Source organism: Rhinopithecus bieti, unplaced genomic scaffold, assembly GCF_001698545.2.
Source record: "Rhinopithecus bieti isolate Rb0 unplaced genomic scaffold, ASM169854v2 scaffold_3062, whole genome shotgun sequence".
NCBI lineage: Eukaryota > Metazoa > Chordata > Mammalia > Primates > Cercopithecidae > Rhinopithecus > Rhinopithecus bieti.
Window position 1 is genome coordinate 1670471 of NW_016804432.1, and position 20541 is coordinate 1691011.

The 20541-nt window shown below is 36.8% G+C and overlaps 1 protein-coding gene across 3 annotated transcripts in view; it reads left to right on the forward strand.

Annotated features, from left to right (window-relative positions):
- Positions 1 to 20541, forward strand: part of SESTD1 (SEC14 and spectrin domain containing 1) — a 164208-nt gene that overhangs the window by 124163 nt on the left and 19504 nt on the right. For all 3 annotated transcript variants that reach the window (XM_017868273.1, XM_017868272.1, XM_017868274.1), the window contains 3 exons: positions 10920 to 11042; positions 18872 to 19066; positions 19581 to 19695. In XM_017868273.1, coding sequence (XP_017723762.1) covers positions 10920 to 11042; positions 18872 to 19066; positions 19581 to 19695 — 433 coding nt within the window. The remainder of the gene's footprint in view (positions 1 to 10919; positions 11043 to 18871; positions 19067 to 19580; positions 19696 to 20541) is intronic.

Genomic DNA, 20541 nt, shown 5'->3' on the forward strand with positions numbered 1-20541 from the left:
TTCTGTCCTAGCAAAATAACCCATGTAATGCAAATGATTCTAATATTAAATTTTTCTATAATACTGATAGAAAGCATTAAGTGTATTTAGTTGTTAGGAATTTTATTTTCTTTTAAAATTTATTTTTATGAGAAAAGTAGGCTAAAATACTAAAAATACTAAACGAATACATTTCTATTATTTAGATTATACTGTGGATTTTATGTTGAATAATTAAGAAAATAAATCTTCAAATATTTTATTTAAAATACAAACTGGAAACATCCTAATTTTAAATCTAGGTTCATTCACTCATTAGATAAACATTTATTAAGTGTTTCCTTTGTGGAAGGCATTGTGCTAGATTTTTTACAGGATATAAAGGTAGACTTAGTTTTTACTATCAATAAGTTTAAGTCGAGAAAGTGTTAAGAGTCACAGGACATGACTGAGGGGTTATAGACACTTATAGGAAGGATTATTTCTCAGCTGCAGGTAATCTGGGAAGACTTAGTGGGGGAAGTAGCATTTGAGATTGTCCTCTCCGAATGTATCTGATTTCACCAGGCAGTGATAGGTTTTGAAAGAATTGGCATTTTGGGGAGGATAAAGAATAGCATGAGTAAATCATAGCAGCGTAGAATCCCAAGTTCTGTTGAGGAAAAAGGAAGCAGTAGGCACAGTGGGAAGTGGATGACCTTTTTGAGTCATTGAGTGTGATCCCAATCCCAGTTCCTCTGCTTAGCTGTGTGACCATTCACTGTACTTCACCTACCTGAGCCTCGCTTGTTCTGTTTTCTTTCTTTCCTCTTTTCCTCTCTTTTTTTCCCTGTCTGCCTTCTTTGCTTAATTGAAACAGGAATAATAATACTCCCTTTGAAAGGCTAGTGTTTGGAAAGAACCCAGCTCTCAATCAGTGGTAGTTATTTTATGTATTTCTTTTGAACTAGGCTCTACTTTAGAGGTCTAGTGTAGTTGCTGGCAAACTTCTGTAAAATTCCAGACATTTAGACTTTGTGGATCATACAGTCTTTCTTGCAGCTGTGGCTGCTTAACTCTGCCATTATAGTACAAGAGCAGATACAGACATTGTGTAAACCAACATGTGTGGCCATTCTCCAATAAACTTTTATTTATTATACAAACACAGGTGGTGGGCCAGAATTGGCCTGCACAATTGATCTAGTTCATGACTTCTTAAATTAGAGCATCAGGATGTCATAGGAAAAAAGATTTGAAAGGAAGGAAGGAAGGAGTTGGATCATGGAAGATGTTGAATTTCAGGCAAAAGGATTTAGAATGTATTCCATGATAACCACATATAAACTGGATATTTCTGAGCATATGTTAATTGTACGTGGCTTTTTCCATGGACTTCATTCATAAGTTAAAGAGTTTGTTTTAAATTCAGGTAAGTTTTAGCCAATTAGCTTGAGATTATCTTTGAAAACCACTAAGATAGAGTAGCAGAGCAGTACAAAAATCATATTCTGAACCCAAATAATCTGAATCTACCCTCTTCTACCACTTCCAAGCTGCTTGACCTTGGGGAGAAAGAAAGTCCTAGTTTCTATGTCATAGTCTTCTCTTCAGTAAGCAGAGGATAACAACAGTAACCACAATAGCAGCAACAATAATGCCTACTTAATAGGACTGTTACAAGAACTAAAGAAGATAATTTTCATTAAATATTTAGTGTTTGACACATAATGAGTCCTCTTTTAATAACACCTGTTAGTTCATCCATTAAAAAAAATGAATGTCTACAGTAGTATGACATTGTCCTAGGCTCAACAATGTGATGGTGAGTAAAACTAGGGTTGTTGCTTCCTGGGACGTATTTACATGATGACACAAACAGCTGTGAAACTGCAGCTATGACAAGTGCCAAGAAGGAGAGTGATGGGAATAGGATTAGGATGAGTAAGAAGATACTAGAGACGAATCATATTTCTGACTTGTAAGACTTGGTGTCTTAGGTTGCAAGATAATGGTGTTGCCTACCTGGGGAACACTGGGCAAGATTTGGATATTACTGTGGATGCAAAATAGTGTGGAGAATCATGAGTTTGGTTTCAGACTTGTTAAGTTTGAGGTGGCTGTGACTTCTAAGAGAATATGTAGAAGCGTAGTTCAGAACAGGTCCAGACTTCGAAGTCTGGGCTGGGGTATATTTGTTTGTCATCTGTGCATGAATGGTAATTAAAAGCATTGATGTGGATGAAAATTGCCTGAAGAGAAAGTTGAGAGAGGTGAGAAGAGTGCTTTAAACTGAACTTTGAAAAACTCTAACATTTCATGGCAAGGTAGAGGAGCATACACCTGAAAAGAAGGCAGTGAAGGACTGGCCAAAGATGAGAAAGTGTGAAGAGTTCTTTGTCATGGAAACCAAGGGAAGAAAGCATTTCAGGGAAGGAGTTACAACCCTGTCAAATGCTGCTGAAAGGGTAAATAAAAGGACTTAAAATGTCTGTTAGAAAGCACAAGATTGAGGTCACTGGTGACCACAGGGCATGGAGTGGCAAGGCCAGGAGCAACAGTGGAGTGAATTCAGGAATGAAAGGGAGGTGTGGTGAAGGAAGCAATGAGTATAGACAAGTGGTTGGTAAGTCTGTCTCTGAAGGAAAGATGAGAAACAGAATAATGGCTATAAGTGGTGGAAGAGGGGTTGTATTGCTTCGCGAGGGCTGCCGTAGCAAACAGACTAAGTGATTTAACAACAGAAATTTATTTTCTTGGAGTTCTGAGATCAGGATGTCAGTAGGATTGGTTCCTTTGAGGGCCATGAAGGAAGGCTCTGTTCCAGCCTCTCTCCTTGACTTGACGATGGCCTTCTCCCTGTCTTCACATTGTCTTCTCTCTGTATATGTCTGTGACCAGATTTCCTCTCCTTATAAGGATACCAGTCATTCTGGATTGGGCCCACCCTAAATACCTTATTTTAGGTTAATTACCTCTTTAAAGACTCTGTCTCCTAATAAATATTGTTACAATCTGAGGTACTGGGGGTCAGGACTTCAACCAATGTATTTTTGAGGGGAGGGACACAATTCAACCTATAGGAGGGGTAAGGATAGTTGTTCTTTCTTTTCATGATATGAAAAACTTTAAAGATTGCTGGAAAGTATTGGGGGAAGAGGTTGAATACACAAGAGAGAAGGAATAATTAATACTATCAAGTTCCCAACAAGGTGGAAGTAAACGGAATCAAGGCACAGTAGAAGGGATTTGCTTTAGAATGAAAGAGGGAGAGCTCTTCCTGTGTCGCAGGAAGAAGGATGGCTAGGATTACCATAGGACCATGAGGTTCCTATGACCGCTGCCCAGTAAACAGACCAGTTATACAGACAGCAGGGATACGGCAGAGAAAGAGTTAATTCTTGCAGGGCACTGAGCAAGGAAATGGGAAGAGACCCTCAAATCCATCTCTTCGAGGAGTTCTGGGCTGGAGTTTTTAAGGGGATCATGGAGGGTAAGGGGCTGGAAAATTGGGGTTGTTGATTGGTTAAGGCGAGGGAGATGAAGTCAGCAGGATGTGGAAACTGCATTATTTGGTGAGTCAGCGTCTTGGGCCCCTCAGACCAGCTGAGTCAGTGGGGTCCTTCAGACCAGCTGACAGAGTAGTTTCATCAGTATGCAGGACCTGAAGGAATGTCTCAAAGTGAAAACAACGATTCATAATGTTTAGTTTGTTATCTGTAGAACAGTTCAGGGAAACTATAATCTTGTAACAGGGTCCATGATTCTAGGTCAGTAGGCAGCAAACAACTATGAGGAAGCAGGTGAAACTGAGCTGACCTAACAATTAACGTTCAACATGCTGCAAGCTTGGTATATTTTCATTTCTCCCCCTTCTTTCTTCCCTGATTAATTTTACAAAGTTTATAGGGGCAGTTTTAGGATGAGTCCAGAGGTGCTTTGTGCGTAAATCAGGCATCAGGAAATTTGAAGGAGTTACTGTGTGATGTGTCTTTTTTTCATAAAGAGGAAAAGGCCATCTGCTTGATGGCACAAATTGCAGGAATGATGTTTAAAGAGGATCAGTGGTTTGAATAGAGCAGAAGTGATTGAAAATTTTCTTTGTGGGGAATCGAAGAGTGAAATTATCACTCTCAGCCTAAATAACAAACAAAGAGAGGCTCTCTAAAAGGAAGAGATTATTTGTTTTAGAGAATAGAACATTACAATGGGAATACGCATGTCATAGTAAGCTGTGTGCATATTCAGAGAGGTAAAGGAAGACAAACATTTTTAAAGGAAAAAAATGAGGATTACATAACTGTTTTGAAATAATTGTCTTTTATTCTAAAGATCAATAACAAAGGTGATGCACCTCTGAGGTTGGACAGGCAATTGCTGGACAGATGTCCTTGCAGAATAATTTTTTTTTTTTTTTTTTTTTTTTTTTTTTTTTTTTTAAGACAGGGTTTCAGTCTATCACCCAGGCTGGAGTGCAGAGACCCGATCATGGCTCATTGCAGCCTTGACCTCCCAGGCTCAGGTGACCCTCCCACCTCAGCCTCCTGAGTAGCTGAGTAGCTGAGTCGCTGGGACTACAGACACATGCCACCATGCCCAGCTGTTTTTTTGTGTATTTTGTGTAGAAATGGGGTTTCACCATGCTTCCCAGGCTGCAGAAGTATTTTTTGTGTGAAGTTGCAATGCCTTTGTGTATAGTTTTGGTTTTTGCAGTCCTTTGTGATAGTTTTTGTTAGCAGGCATACAAGCATGAGAACCTCTTGCCATGGCTTTCTCTGGCACTATTTTTCAGGGTTGTTTATTTTCCCCCCCAATATTAGTGACTCCATTTTGATATGGACAACTTTCATATCACAAAAATATAGCTGTATTTTGGGGTAGTGTTGATCTTAATTTATGGCAGAACCTCTCTGGCTTTTTATGTAACCCTATCTGACAATTCATACGTGGCTGTTGAGGTTCAGGCACCAAAAACATGGGTGACAGAATTTATCCAGCATTTGTACTTTGCTAAATGGGATAAGTGACTATGACAAAAAGACAGAGGGGCAAAGGAGTTAATGTATTGGCAATCACATTTTTAAATGACGGACCAGCTCAACTGGGTAAGAAACTGGAGAAAGGAGATGACGATGATTATGTTTATAATGATGGCGATGATGGTAACGAGATTACTGTTAAAAACCGGTAAACTTCATATTCAGTTTTCTTTATCAGAATAACAGGTGAATTGGTTTGAACAATAATAGTCAGCATATAATGTTTCCTGCACTCAGTTTTTCACAGGTCACATTTTAAGGAAACATCTGTATCCCTTGCCAAAATGATTACTATGTGATAATATATTTTGAACTATATAGTAACATATTGATCATATGTTGGTCACACAGAGCGTGAATCGTACTATTTTCAGTCTTACAAATTTGACAAAATGTGAAAATGTTTTTGCTTGTGTAAAGATAATTATAAACTAAATATCTGTGTTAAATCAGTGAAAATTGAATTGTTTCAAACTTCTTTTGTTTTTACTGACTCATCACTGAAAACATAACGCAAGAGGAATCAATTGCTTCGATAAATTATATAAGTAATAACCATATTTATCCCTGATTCCCCACAGTTCAGATCAGTAGCACAAGACTTCATGTGGTATGCAGAGATTCTCTATACTGCTGCTGCTGTTACAGTTAAAAATTAGATTTCACATGCTTCTGGGTAGCAGACCGTGCCACTTCACTGAAATGTGCTATCATTATGCTCATTATTTATTGTGGCAGTAATTACTGCCAGCACTGCAAATGTTATTTCTAGAATCATCCATGTGCTTTTCTTCCTTTGTAGAGAAGAATCATAGATGCCAAATAGAATACATTGCATTGCATAAGCATACAGCTGGAGGCTGTGTTCTCAGTTCCCCATACTCTTTCTCCAGGTTAGATGGTTGACATTTCCTTGACACGCCCTTCTGCCTGGTTTGACTTTGCATACTTCTACATGTTCTGTCATGCAGTTTTTAAAAATAAGCCTAGCCGTGCAAGAAGTATGGATAGTCACAAGCATTTTTGGCCAGTGTAAATATTTTTCATGGTAGATTCTAAAAGCATAGCTCCAAGGTTATACTTTGCATATAAATGTAACCGTTTGAAGGGTCACGTTGATATGGATTGGGCATAGAACTGTTTTTCCAGTAAGGTAATATTCAGATTGAGCAAGATGTCTTCATTGAAATTAAGTTTTATAGCCTAGTTTGGCAAACTGCCATTATTAATGCGTTTAAATAGACTTGTTTACTGGGGCGTCAACCTCAATTTGAATCATTTTTATTAGAAATAGTCATATATTTACTATGTCTACATTACTGATGTTGTATACTAAGGGAAATTACTTTCAGCTTATATTAAAGCCATATGTATATATATACACACACACATATATACACATACACACATATATATACACACACACATATATATACACACACATATATATGTGCCCATTACTATGTAACTGGTTTTTTGAGGCAAGGAGATATCTTTGCTTTATTTAAGATTTATTTTTCAACTTATGGCATTTCAAAAGTTCCGTGTTAATGAATTGTTTATCCCCAGCTATCATGATTTATATTAACCTGCTTCTTTTGTTTCTAGATTATTCTAAAATCAAAATCTAAATGCTTAATGATGTCTTAAGTTTCTAAAAACTATACATTGTTAAAATTTTAGATGCATTTGTTCCACTTTTATTTTAGAGCTTAGATATTCCTAGTAAAATAATTACGTTAATTATTTAAAATACTTAAAAGTCATTTTATCACTATGTTTCTATATCTGTATTTGTAACACGTAGTGATAAATGAGAAGCAATTGATTCCCGAAAAAGACATGGAAAATTGTTTTAAAATGTTTGCCTATGTCTCCTTAAAACTTGTTCTTTTTATTTCTGTTTTTTAAAGTGTTGGATACAGTAGTTCAGGAGCTTTCTCAAGAAACTAGGGTTGTTATTGTAAAATGCAGATGTGAAATAAACTTCATAACGAGTTAGTGGACAGAAGGAGCTAGCCTACAGAAAAGTAAGAAAAGCATAGAGGCTAACAATTATTAGTATCATTACTATGCTGTCTTACATATAATGACAGACGTAATCCTGACAACAGCCATGTACTGTAGGTACCATTAACATCATTTAAAAGGTGAGGAACCAAAGTCTTTCAACTAGAAGAAGCAGAGCCAGAATTCAGACCCCCTAGTAGTGGCAGAACGAGAATTCAGAATTCAGAATCATGGCTAGGGCTTTCTTTATATTGCACTGCTTATCTCTCTCTCTCGTGAAAAAGTGATACTTTCCCCAAGCTGGCAGAGAGAAACAGGATCCTAGTACCCTAGCCCTCCAAAGATAACTCATACAGAAGAGTAAAGCAGAAAAAGTGGATGTGTTGAGGAAAAAAAACATTACACTTAAAGAGCATCTGATAATACAGTTTTGCAGATGAATTTAGCACTCTGAAAACAGAGTTTAGCCAATAGAAAGTTATAGCACTTAGGCTGTTCCACTGAGTCAACAATAATACTTTGACTTTTTTGTTTTTGAGTTTTGCTCTCTGGATTTTTGGGTTTTGTTTTTCTTGAGACAGGGTCTCACTCTGTCACCCAGGCTGGAGTGCAATGGCACAATCTCAGCTCACTGCAACCTCTGCCTCCCAGGCTGAAACGATTCTCCAATCTCAGCCTCCTCAGTAGCTGGGACTATAGGTGTGCATACCATGCCTGGCTAATTTTTGTATTTTTAGTAGAGACAGGGGCTCACTATGTTGCCCAGGCTGATCTTGAACTCCTGAGCTCAAGCTATCTGCCCACCTCAGTCTCCCAAAGGGCTGGGATTACAGGTATGAGCCACTGTGCCTAGCCTTCTCTCCAGTATTAAGCTTTATAAAGAGAGGGGACAAATTTATATATTATTATTATTAATTCTTTAAGACTCTAGAACATAAATCAACAAAGAATATGAAGAGATAAATCACAAAAGATCACATACCTTGAATAAGCAACCATCTGCAATGTATTCAATCACTGATCTTTAAAAAATACATGGAAAGATTTCTGTTTTTTCAATTGGCAGAAGTATTTTAAAAACAATAGTCAGTTTGGGCTGGGGGCGGTGGCTCACGCCTGTAATCCCAGCACTTTGGGAGGCCGAGGCTGGTGGATCACGAGGTCAGGAGTTCGAGACCAGCCTGGCCAAGATGGTAAAACCCCCGTCTCTACTAAAAATACAAAAATTAGCCAGGCGTGGTGGCGGGCTACTGTAATCCCACCACTTGGGAGGCTGAGACACGAGAATCACTTGAACCTAGGAGGCAGAGGTTGCAGTGAGCTGTGATTGTGCCATGGCACTCTACCCTGGGCAACACAGCAAGACTCCGTCTCAAAAACAAACAAAAAACAGCAACAAAAAAAAACAATAGTTTGTATACGTTGTAGAGGTTAATGTAGAGTTCAAACTACCATTAATTGGATGTTTCAGAGAGAAACGTGTTTTAGAGAACAATTTTATAAAGTGTATTAATAGTCAATAGTCAGTTTGTATACCTTGTAGAGGTTATTTACAATTCAAACTATCATTGATTGGGTATTTCAGATAGGAACAAGAGCTTTAGAGAGCAATTTTATAAAGTATATTAACAAGCATTAGGATTACATCATCCTTGGACCCAAGAAGATCTCTATTGGAAACCTTTCCTGGGAAAATAAAACAGAGAAAAAAACGTTATATATAACTGTTACATATGTGTTAGTCATAGAATTACTTAGAATTGATGGAAATTGGAAACATCCTATGTTCCCGACAATAGAGAATTAAAGTATTGATAGCAGGTACAGTAGTTATTTGAGGCAGTACATTACTTAGCTCTTAATAAGAGTGGGTTGATTGGTTGGTTGGTTGGACACATGGGAGAGATGGAGGCAGGCAGGCAACAGGATCGGCCTTCTGAAAAAAGGATTTGCAAAGTCATTGAAAATTACGTTATAATAACAGTAGCCAAGTGGAAACTCATTAAAGTGTAGAGTTTAATGCTGAGTGAAAAACAGGATGAAAACTACTTGTTTTCTATGAGAATTGGCTATAACACTTAAATCTGGAGTAGTATATGAAAACCCTTATGCAGGTGAAAAATTAATGGAAGGAAATATAATATGGTTGTCCCTTGGTATTTGTGGTAGGTTGGTTCCAGGACACCCTGCAGACTGTGGATACCAAGATCAAAGATGTTCAAGTCTCATATAAAATGGCATAATATTTGCATATAACCTATGGATACCCTCTTATATACATTAAATCATCTCTAGATTACTTATGATGTCTACTACAATGCAGATGCTGTGAAAATAGCCATTATACTGTACTGGCTTATTATTTGTATCTTTAAATTGTTGTATTATTGTTTTTTTGTGCTTGATTTTTTTTCCCAAATATATTCAATCTGTGACTGGTTGAATTCAAGCATGAAAATCTGTGGATATTCAGACAGGGCTGAATGCATATGTGATTTTTCTTAATGATGTGGTGCTTTTATATAATTATAAAAAGGATACATGAACTGTTGGATTTAGAAATATATTTTTTTAACCTGTTAACAGCAGAAATGTACATCTACACTGCTCTTTTATGAAGTTCTATGTTAAGCCTACCCACTGGGTCTATAATATTATGCTGCAGAGATACCCCTATTCACTTCTTGGGGAACTATCCTAAGTTTAGATTTAGGATATAACCATACATCTATTCTTAAATTCCTTTTTCTAATTTGGCAAAAGGTAAAGCTTGGTAATACTATTTTTTCCACTAAATTTATTCCACAATGTGTTTGTAGTTTCAGAGTATATATGATTGTGGGTAGAGTGTCAACACAATCCTCTCCTTCTGCATGAGAACTTGATCTTTGCTTAACTCTCTAGCTCTATTCCCCTGAAGACCTGATTAAAAATTGGAATGTCAACTATGTTACCAAACAATATTGCTTATAGTAAATATTATTCCAGATCTGGACTGGGAGAATTATTAATATATGATTAATATATGATGGAAGGCATAACTGGGGCCAGGGGAATCCTTGAGATTAGTGACTCATAATGGGCCTAGTCCTGTGGGGTATCATGTTTTGATGCCAGAGTGTCTCCCATATCTGCCCCATACTGATCTCATCTGCTTATACCTGCTTGAGGGACTCAGCTGAAGAAGAACTCCCGATGCTGTCATCCTAGCAAACTATAGTACCCACCCTATATCCTTACTAGCAGACTGGTACTAGTGGGGCCTTTTGTGGGTCTGAATGTTGGTTGATCCTAAGAAGACTCCAAGAGGGTATTTATTACATTAGTATAATTCTAATTAGTTTTTAATTTTATTTTTGAAGTGAGAAAGTAGTATACTAAGTTTATAGTAGTTAATTCAGTCAGTTTTTTCAATGCTTGGAAAGAACATTAGACTGTGAGTTAGAACCTATGGCTGTTAGTCCAGTTTTTCAATAATGGATTATATTACCTTGGGCAAGTCTCTTAATCTCTTTGAAACTCAGTTTTCTTAAATGTTAGTTAAGAACTTTGACCGATATCATTTCTGATGTTTTTTCCAACTCTAAATCTTATGATTCTCTGATTCTCTTATCATCATAAGTTAATTTTTAATCCTCTTTTATAGTAGCATTCCAGATTTCTTTTAGCCTGGAAGATGGTAAGCTGTAAGCTTGTGATGCTGCAGTGTACATTCTTCTACATTTAGGTTTTGAAAATGTTGTCACATTATAGCTGGGTAGTTCCAGAAGAAACATTTAATATGCCTGTGGGATAGAATGTAAAGAATGTACATTAAAAATAGTTGGGGAACTTTGGGAGGGGAAAATAAATTAGAATGAAAGTTTGAAAAGTTTTGATTCTTTAAAATTGTATTTCTACTTTTGTTTATAGGTTGTGAACTGGCTAGAAGGGCCTGGATCAGAACAACTAAGAGCCCAGTGGGGCATTGGAGATTCCATTAGGGCCTCCCAGGCCCTACAGCAGAAACATGAAGAGATTGAGAGCCAGCACAGTGTGAGAGGCTTTTTCCTCTGCAAGTTACAGTGCTATTATGAACGTGGATAATTAGTAGCATATGTGGTACTGAGCGATAAGTTGCTGCAAACTTTGGTATAGGGCATGAAGTACAGTTTGTTAAGTGCCTAGAGGTCATAAAGTACATTTTGATTACTTAGTACATGTTAATTAGAAAGTTGTTTTTGGTTTTGTCTCTAATACAGTTTAATTATATTTTTATAGAAGCACAATTTGCATGAAATTTTAAAGCTACAGTGACAGAAAAAAGAGTGATAGTACAAAAACAGAGCTTTCATCTGTAGTCTCTGTGACAGAAACTTCTGTTTTCAAGTCCCCCCACCCCCACTTTATTGGGAGTATATAGTACGATTAAATGCCTGAGAGTGATAGCAGAATTGCTGCATTAAACACAACTGATGGAGAGTAAGTCCAGAGGGTGCAGAATATTTTTCCATTCTCTGAACATTTAGGGGTCCCTTTTGTATTTGTGAAAGGAGTAATCAGACAAATCACAGGTATAAAATTGGGAAATAAGTAGATTCTTAAGCAGATTATAGATAATAATTGTTCAAGATCATTTAAAATTTAACAACTTGTTATGTGAAAGAAGCTGGTGTTCATTAAGCTCCTGCTCTGTTATAGTTAATTCTTCATGACTGAGAAAGAGATGGTGCAGTTTGTGGACTGGGTAGCTCACCTCCTTCTCCCCAAGGTCATATTACTTTGGTAATTTAAAATAGATTAAATACAAAATTGGAAAAATAAAATCTGAATCGATTCATTCCCTTCGCCTTAGATTATTTGTCTTAAAAAAGTTGGTTAAAATGTTAAACTCTGGACCCAGGTGAGCATTAAGTACCATCTGAACATTAATTTCTGCAGCGTTTCTTCTTTCCTCTAATTATGTTGGATAGTATTAGGAAATACCCATTTTTAACTAAACAAGGTTAAAGAATAAGTAATATGATTTGCTTGGGAATAAATTTGAATGAGTAAATCTCATCTTTACTAGAATTTGACAGTATCTGATACTTATTTTTCTTCTAAATATATTCCATTTTGCTTAGTTTCCTCATATTGCTTTCTTTATAATATTCTGTAAATCAGGTATAACAATTACTGGTATTGGCAGAAAATCTACATACTATACCCTAAAATAGTTGTAGTCTACCTTAAGGAATAATAAGAGATATTACAAGATTTGGAACTGTCTAAAGGCACTATACGTATATTCCTTGGAATTTTTCTAATTAGTACTTGTAAAAAACTTGAAAATGAAATCTGATAATTGCAAATCGATTTATTTTATGCGTTTCACAGGTTCCAACATAATGGTTCTTGCTTTTATACTAAAATAATCATATTACAAACCCTGTTCCTGAGGATATAATCTTTTAATTCTCTTGGTACTTTTAAAATAACTTAATGTTTTGATTTTTTTTAATGTGGATTGTGATTTATTTGAACCTGATAGACTGTTCTAGAACATGTTACTATAGTTAGAGTCTACAATTTTGTTCCTCTCTTTAGTTCCTAAAAACTGTATTTACTCCAGAACATTCTAGACTTCACCTAAGGAGATTTAGTTATGAAAGTATTCCAAAAGTTCTTTTTAGGAAGGGCACATGACACATGAGGATCCTAAAGACAGGATTTATCTATATTTTATTATTGTTTTAAATGCCAAGAGAAATAATTATAAATTGGATTGTATACATACTGTACCGTACTCTTAAGTTTACAAAAACAATTCAAAAGCAAATTTTATATTGCATATAGTATGGATGAAGTTGCAGATGATATACATAGAAATTGCTATGTTCAGATGTTGGTTTTGTGTTTTTAATATATTTATAAGGTTTTCAAAATCAGCTTAAAGAAACATCTCTTAAGGGTGGTCCTTGCCATGTGCTTAAGCTTACTTATAATATGGAACCAATATATAAAACTTGAATTGCAGAATACCTTATAGATTATTCTGATATCCTCATCTTATTTTATAGATGAACAAACTGGGAAGCTACATTTTTTGCTCAATGAATAGTTGAACTATGGTTAAAACACAGATCTCTTGATACCCAGGGGGGATCCTTTCTCTGGCTGTCTCTTAGAGAAAGCTACTAAATTTCACAGATATGCATAAGCTACAGTATTTTTTCATTCTTGTACTTTTAATACTTAGAACTGTACATATACATTGACATCTGCACTTATAGACATAACCTAAAGAAAAGAAACATTGATGGCTATCAGAGATTTTATTTCCTTAAATCACGTGTGATATTTGGGATTTGTTTCAGAATTGGGAGGTAGGGACAGATTGAATGGATGGGAGTGTATATGAAACAGAATTAGCCATGAATTGATCATTATTGAAGCTGGATGGGAAGGAGTTCATTATACTATTCTTCCCACTTTTGAAGTATTTTGAAAAGCAGGTTGTACTGTTTTAGCCAATAGGTGGCACTGCATTGTCACCTTGAGAATAGGTTGGTTGATGCTGGATGAATATTTTAGCTTATGATGTTTAAGATATTCTGATATTTTATTAAAAACTTTCTTTTCTCTCTGTAACTAAGAGTTAACAGATTAAAGCATTATTGAAATTGTTCAAGTCTTGTGAAATTATAATGACTAATTTCTGCATTGACAGCTATTAACGGTAGAATTTGAGAAAACTTTTAACATACAATTTTGCATTACCAGCTCAATGTCATATATTAAATTTTAGAGTCCATATAAAAGCACAATGCAGAAATAAAGCTAAAAACCTCAAATTTGTTAGGATGTTGAGTTTTAATACATAGAAAAATGAAATTTCTGCCAACATGTAGTTCTAGTTCAAGGGTTGGTAATTAGAAGTTAACTTGGTTTTTTAATACAACACACACACACACAAATAAGGTACATGAAAATGGTTATAGTAACTGGCAATAAATTTAAAAGTAGTTTAGTTCAATAATCTAATTTTATGTTTTGGGTTGAAGGAAGTGTGTGGTAGGAATAGCGTGTGTGGTAGGAAAAGCGTGTGTGATAGGAACATGGAGGAGCATAAATATCTGAAACTGCTTGAGAGTTTTGTCACTGTCACACCATGTCATAGTGCTGACTTCTGGACTACAAAGAAACCACTTTCTCTAGTGTATTATGCATAATAGTAAACAGCAGAATAGGTCTAGCTGGCGAATCAAGACTCATTTCTCCTAATGTATAGTCTGAGTATAATCACCTTTTTAACCCGAGTGGGCAGGGTTTCCTTCTGCCTACGTATGGATTCCCATTTCATGGTATAAAGTATAAATACCCATCATTTCACCACGTATGCATCACTGCCAATATGATTGCAATGTCAATCCTGACTGCTTGTGTCCTAAATGTGATCCTTCAAGCTCTTTTCTTACTTACCATCTCAATCCAAATCCCAAATATTGGTGTCATCTTTTTATTTTGCTATAAAATAATCATTTTCTACACAGTTAAATATACATAAGAGACAGACCAGAGAATGGCTGTAAGTGAACAAAATACACCTAAGGTTCTAGGGAATCTACAGTCCACTGTTGTTGTTGTTGTTGTTTTTTGGTGTGTTTTTTTGTTGTTGTTTTGTTTGTTTGTTTGCTTTTTGTTTTTGAGACGGAGTCTAGCTCTGTCACCAGCCTATAGTACAGTGGTGCTATCTCAGCTCACTGCAACCTCTGCCTCCCAGGTGCAAGTGATTCTCCTGTCTCAGCCTCCTGAGTAGCTGGGATTACAGACATGCACCACCACACCCAGCTAATTTTTGTATTTTTAGTAGACACGGGGCTTCACCCTGTTGGCCAGGATGGTCTACATCTCCTGACCTTGTGATCTGCCCACCTTGACCTCCCAAAGTACTGGGATTACAGACATGAGCCACTGTTCCCGGCCGTACATTCCCCTGTTTTTTAGGAAGAAACATTTGGATGAATTTTAAATATATGCAAATGTATCCACCAGATTTTTTTCCTCTCCACGTCCCAGAGAGAATAATTATTTCTTTATTTCAACCTCAATCAGTAATATCAGTGTCTCTAATTTCAGGTATTAATTTCTTGAGACATACTTGTCCTCATAATGTATTTACATCCCTGGTCAGGTTGCTAGAGCCTATATTTTACAAATTCAAACCAGGAAATAATTAGCTTCACAGTGGTGGTTCTAAACCTTAATGGGCTTAAGAGTCATCAGAGATGCTTGCTAAAATATATATTCCAGGGCCTAACTCCCAGATACTGATTTAGTAAGTCAGGGGTGAAGCTTAGGCATTTTTAATAAACACCCCAAGTGGTCTAATGCTGGTAGCTCTGGAAAATGCTATTCTGGGACTCCAATCCTTTACTACTTTTCTCAGAATCGTTGCTATTACTTCTTCAAAGAGTTAAGCCTATTTCTCTAGAGCATTTAATGATCTGGAAGTACTACGAATAAGGTATTGAAATCCTTTTATATTTTAGAGCATGACAGTGATTATTTTCTCAGGTAATGTTTTCTACTTTTAAATAGTCTCTATTAACCATTATAAACTATGTAGTTTAAAAATATTCTGTACATATTATTGAGTTAAATCCAAACAATAACCGATAAACAAGGTAAGACAGATATTATCATCACCATTGGATACAGGAGGATTTCTCATCCTTAGCACACTCTTGACACTTTGGGCCAGATAAATCTCTGTCGTAAGGGCTGCCCTGCACATTGTAGGGCATTTTGCAGCATCACTGGCCTCTGCTTACTAGATGCAGTAGCATCCTCGCTTCTCAGTTGTGATAACCCAAAATGTTTCCAGACACTGCCACATGTTCCTTGAGTGACAAGATTGCCCTCTGTTGCCTACTTAATGTAATGTCAGTAAATCTACAGATTAATATGTTTTACACATTCAATCAGTGCATGTTAATTGAGCACATACTATGTGTCATGTGTTGTTCTAGGCTTTTGTGATATAGTACTGTCTTACTATATGGAATTTACATTCAAGTTGAGGAGTGGAGAGCAATATGGGTGTAGATTTTAGGAAAGGCCTGAGGAGATGACATTTAATCAGAAACCTTGAAATGATGTCAAGAAGTAATACAAACAGGGCAATTCAGATAGAGGACACAGCAGTAGAAACACCCCAGCACAGGAACATGACTGAGGAGCAGCAAGAATGTTGGTGTGGCTGGAGTACAGGGAGCAAAGGAGAGTCACAGAAAATAAAGTTTTAGAGGAAGTCAGGTGCCAAAACATGTAATATCTTTTTAGCCCATGAAAAGAAACTTGAAATTTATTTTAAATGTTATGTGAAGTTATTTGAAACTTTTGGACAGATAATTAATTTGTTTTAAGCAAATCACCGGCTATCGTGTGGAAAATAGGGAACAGAGACTAGCAGTAAAAATGGAAGGCAGGAGGCTGATAGATGGAGGCAGTAGAAGTAATGAGAATTGATAGAAGTTGATGAGGTTGAACCAGCAAGACTTGCTGATGAAAGAATCAGACTTTTGGCCTTAGCAACTGCTAAGGCAGGGAGGACTGCGAGAGGAACAGGTTGGGAGGATAGTGAGTAAGTGTCTTTGGCGGCAGGTTAGATTTTAGATACCTGTTAGTCATCCAAATGAAGGTGGCTAGTGGGCAGTTGGATATCAGTATCTGGGGTTCGTGGGAGGGGTCAAAGTTGATGATTAATTTGATAATTCTTAGCCTATAGATATATTTTTTAGGACCTATATTTAACTTGGTAAGTTCTTAAAGGCGGGCCTAATAAATATAATTTAAACGCCTATATATAATTTGGTAATTCTTAGCCTATAGATCTATTTAAAGGCATGGGACTAGGTGAAGTCATCCAAACCCAGTGAGAAGAAAAGAGAGTCTCTGGAAAACTGAGCCTTGGGCCAACCTAAACTTTAAGTACAGAAAGAGGGAGGAGAGCCAGCAAAGAAGGGTAAAAGGAGGTGTTGTGTCTCAGAAAACAAGAGAAAAGGCCATTTAAAGGAGGAGGAAGTGCTTACTTGTGCCAAAGCAGCTGTTTGCTGAGAGGCTCAATAAAATAAAGACTGAGAATTGACCATTGGATTTGTGGCAAGATGGAGTTTTTTGGTGAATTTGACAATTGGTTTCAGAAGGGTAGGAAGAACAAAATCCTGATTGGAATGGATTAAAAAAGAATGAAAAATGAGAAAAGAGTGAATACAGAGAACTCCTTTAAGAAAAGTTTTTTTTTTAACAGGTTTAATTTCAGCATAGTAAAATGCACAAATCTTAAATGCGTCTTTTATTGTTTAACATATTATAGCTTTTTTATGTGCTGGTGGAAATAATCCAGTTTAGACAGAAGAAATGATGGAAGAGAGAGAAATAACTGTGAGAGCAAAGCTTTGTGTAGGCAACAGAGACAGTCTGTAATGCACAAGTGGAGTGGTTGGCCTTAGAAGAAGAGATAGGCTGCTCACTATTAAAGCACTGAGGGCAGAGCATAGGGCTGTAGAATGGAGGGTTGGGGATTTGTTGGTGGGAAGGTGAAAGAGTTTTCCAATTACTTCCCTGTGAATTAAGATCTTTGGCTGAGAATGAAGAGGTGAAAAGGGGATTGGAGATTGATAGTGAAAAAAACATAAATGATCATGAGAATGAGAAAGTGAATTTACTAGAGAAACATAAATGATTGCCAAAGACTCATTTGAGATTATTTAGTCATAACTTTAAAAAGAGATCTGTCGTTCCTTTGTAGTTTATAAGTGTGATGTTGGGTACTCACACTCATCTGAAATGTGTCTCCCTCTAAGCCTTGTAACAACATTAGCACATTACCCTTCTGATGTCAGGGGGGAAAAAAGAGAGAGAGAGCGCGCTATCCACCTAGTTGTTTTTAATCCACCCATGTTCAGCTTCTGTGGTACAGGCATACATTAGGCAGAGAAAACAGATCTCAGGTTTCAACAGGTGATTCTGATGGAAGAACAGAAAGCCAGGCATGGGCATGGGTTATATGCTGGGAGGTGGTTATAGCCTTTGATCAAGGTTGGAAGTGAGACAGAGGTTCTCATGTGCTGGACAGTAGAGAGGTCAATAGATAGGTGGATTCCATAGGGTTCCAGGTGTGAGCCTACCAACAGAGGTGAGTGGGAGAGTCAATGGTGGTCAGACAATGGGTTTCATGAAATTGAGATTTCCGGAGCTGCACAGTAGTATATGATGACAAATTTTTATGGCCAGTGGAAGAGGTAGCTCAGTTGAGGTGAGGACAAGTTAGTTGGAGGTGAGGGAGGGAGTCAAGAAACTGGAGGTTCATGATGGTGGTGGGTGCCTATGTGGTAGAAGTCACTAAGAAGGCTTGTACTGAGAGGAAGGCAGTGACCTTTGCTAAACCTTTCTGTGGATGAGGGGGTGCAACAGAGAAAGCTGACAGGATGTAATCTAACAGCATGCACTTCAAAGGGGATATGGTTTTTTGAAAGAAGAGGGAAAAGAAATGGTCTGCGAGTAGTGAGGAACGAGGCAGCCATCAAACCCACCTTCAGGCTTGCAGTATGTCAGACATGGAAACAGTAATCAGTTGAGAAGGCTGCAGGGGTAACTGAGGGCAGACAGGTTTCACTTAGAGCAAGGAAGAGAAGGGAACTTTTAGAGGCCAAGGATTGAGTTCCAGGGATCACAGTTAGGATTTGAGGATTAACAACTTCCCACCCTCAATTTTAATAATTTTTGCCTTAAAAAAAAAAAATCATGTATTACTTAGTTTATCTGGAGAACTTGTAAAAGGTAATCTCTACCAGGAACTAACTTGAGCCTTAATTTACTTTGTAACATCTTGATTATAGGAATGGTTTGCAGTATATGTGGAACTTAATCAGCAAATTGCAGCACTCTTGAATGCTGGCGATGAGGAAGATCTTGTGGAACTAAAGTCACTGCAGCAACAACTTAGTGATGTTTGTTACCGACAGGCCAGTCAGCTGGAATTTAGGCAAAATCTCTTACAAGCAGCTCTTGAATTTCATGGTGTTGCCCAAGATGTAAGTGTCTACTCTGATTCTTTTCTTTTCTTCAAATTATCTGAACACTTACCTATGCATAATTTTTTTCAGGTTTGCATGCCTCCTAAATTATTTTTCTGAACCAATAAAATGATTTACTGGTGGGGGTAATGAGATAAAATTCTTTGATTTTTTAAAAACAAGTATTTTTTTAAGTCATTCTGCATGCAATTCAACCTTTTATTGTCTAACTAGAGTGTTCCAATCTAGTAGAATATTTTATTTTGACTCTTTCTCAGTGTTTATGCTTTATAACCTAGATGGAAATGGAAGTCTGCTGACCTGGTTGTACTTCTTTGTCTTCCTGGTGCATGCATCTGTGTGTTCTATCTTCCAGATAACGCGTATTCTAATGATTTGTCCTTGTCTTGTAACAGTGTAGTCTTTTCAAGTGTAATTGTGATAACCTCGTTAGATATAAACCTCGTTAATCATTAAACACTTTAGATGCTGATTACATCAGGGTTATCTCTTTGGTGTCCCTCTGCTTTAGTTGTCTCAGCAGTTGGATGGCTTATTAGGGATGTTGTGCGTAGATGTAGCACCAGCTGATGGAGCATCGATTCAGCAAACTTTAAAACTGCTTGAAGAGAAGCTGAAAAGTGTTGGTAAGCAGATTTTAAAAATGCTGAAACATAAGGTTTTTTTTTTTTTTTTTTTTTTTGAATATCATTACCATGGTTAGACAATTAAGTCAACTTACACTGAACTAATTATTATTATTTTCAGGAAACAGAGAAAACAGTATAAAAGGGTGTTATTCCCTTGAGGGGTTATAATTTATGCTGAAAATTTTATTTTCATAGTTAGTCACTCCTCCCTTCACTGGGCCTTTACCCTTGCCTGTTTACCCAGCTATATCTACAGGTGCTGTGTCTTGCATATACTATGAACAATTATTTGTAGTGCATGCATAAACTGTAATTAGCTGTGAAGTGTTCTGTGGTAAACCCTGTATGCCCCAAATTGTGTTTTATGCAATGATTTTGTTGTTGCTTTATCCTAACCTTGTGAAAAAATGGTTGGTTTGGTTTTTTGGTTCTTGTCTCACCAAACTGGGAATATTGCCATATTACCCACTCTCAAAGGAGTGGGGTTCATTTACATTAAGGGGTCCAGTTACATTAAGCTAGTTCTATCGTTTGACATCAAGGCCTTTAAAATTTTCTACAGCAGGAAGCACAGTGAACTTTCCTAAAAGGTCAGGATGTGAAAATGGGAAGATGGGGAGTCGTATCAAGGGGACAAAAGGGGAAATGGCAGTGGAAGAGAGGAAACAGGAACTTAAGGGAGAGAACTAGTAAAATGTGGTTGCACATGACTAAATCAAATTAATTATTGAAAACTGCCTTAAGGAATTGGTTTGAAAAATCACGCTTGTACTGGACATTTTACTTGCTTATAGACTTTATTTTATTTTATTTTATTTTTATTTTTATTTTTTTTAGATGGAG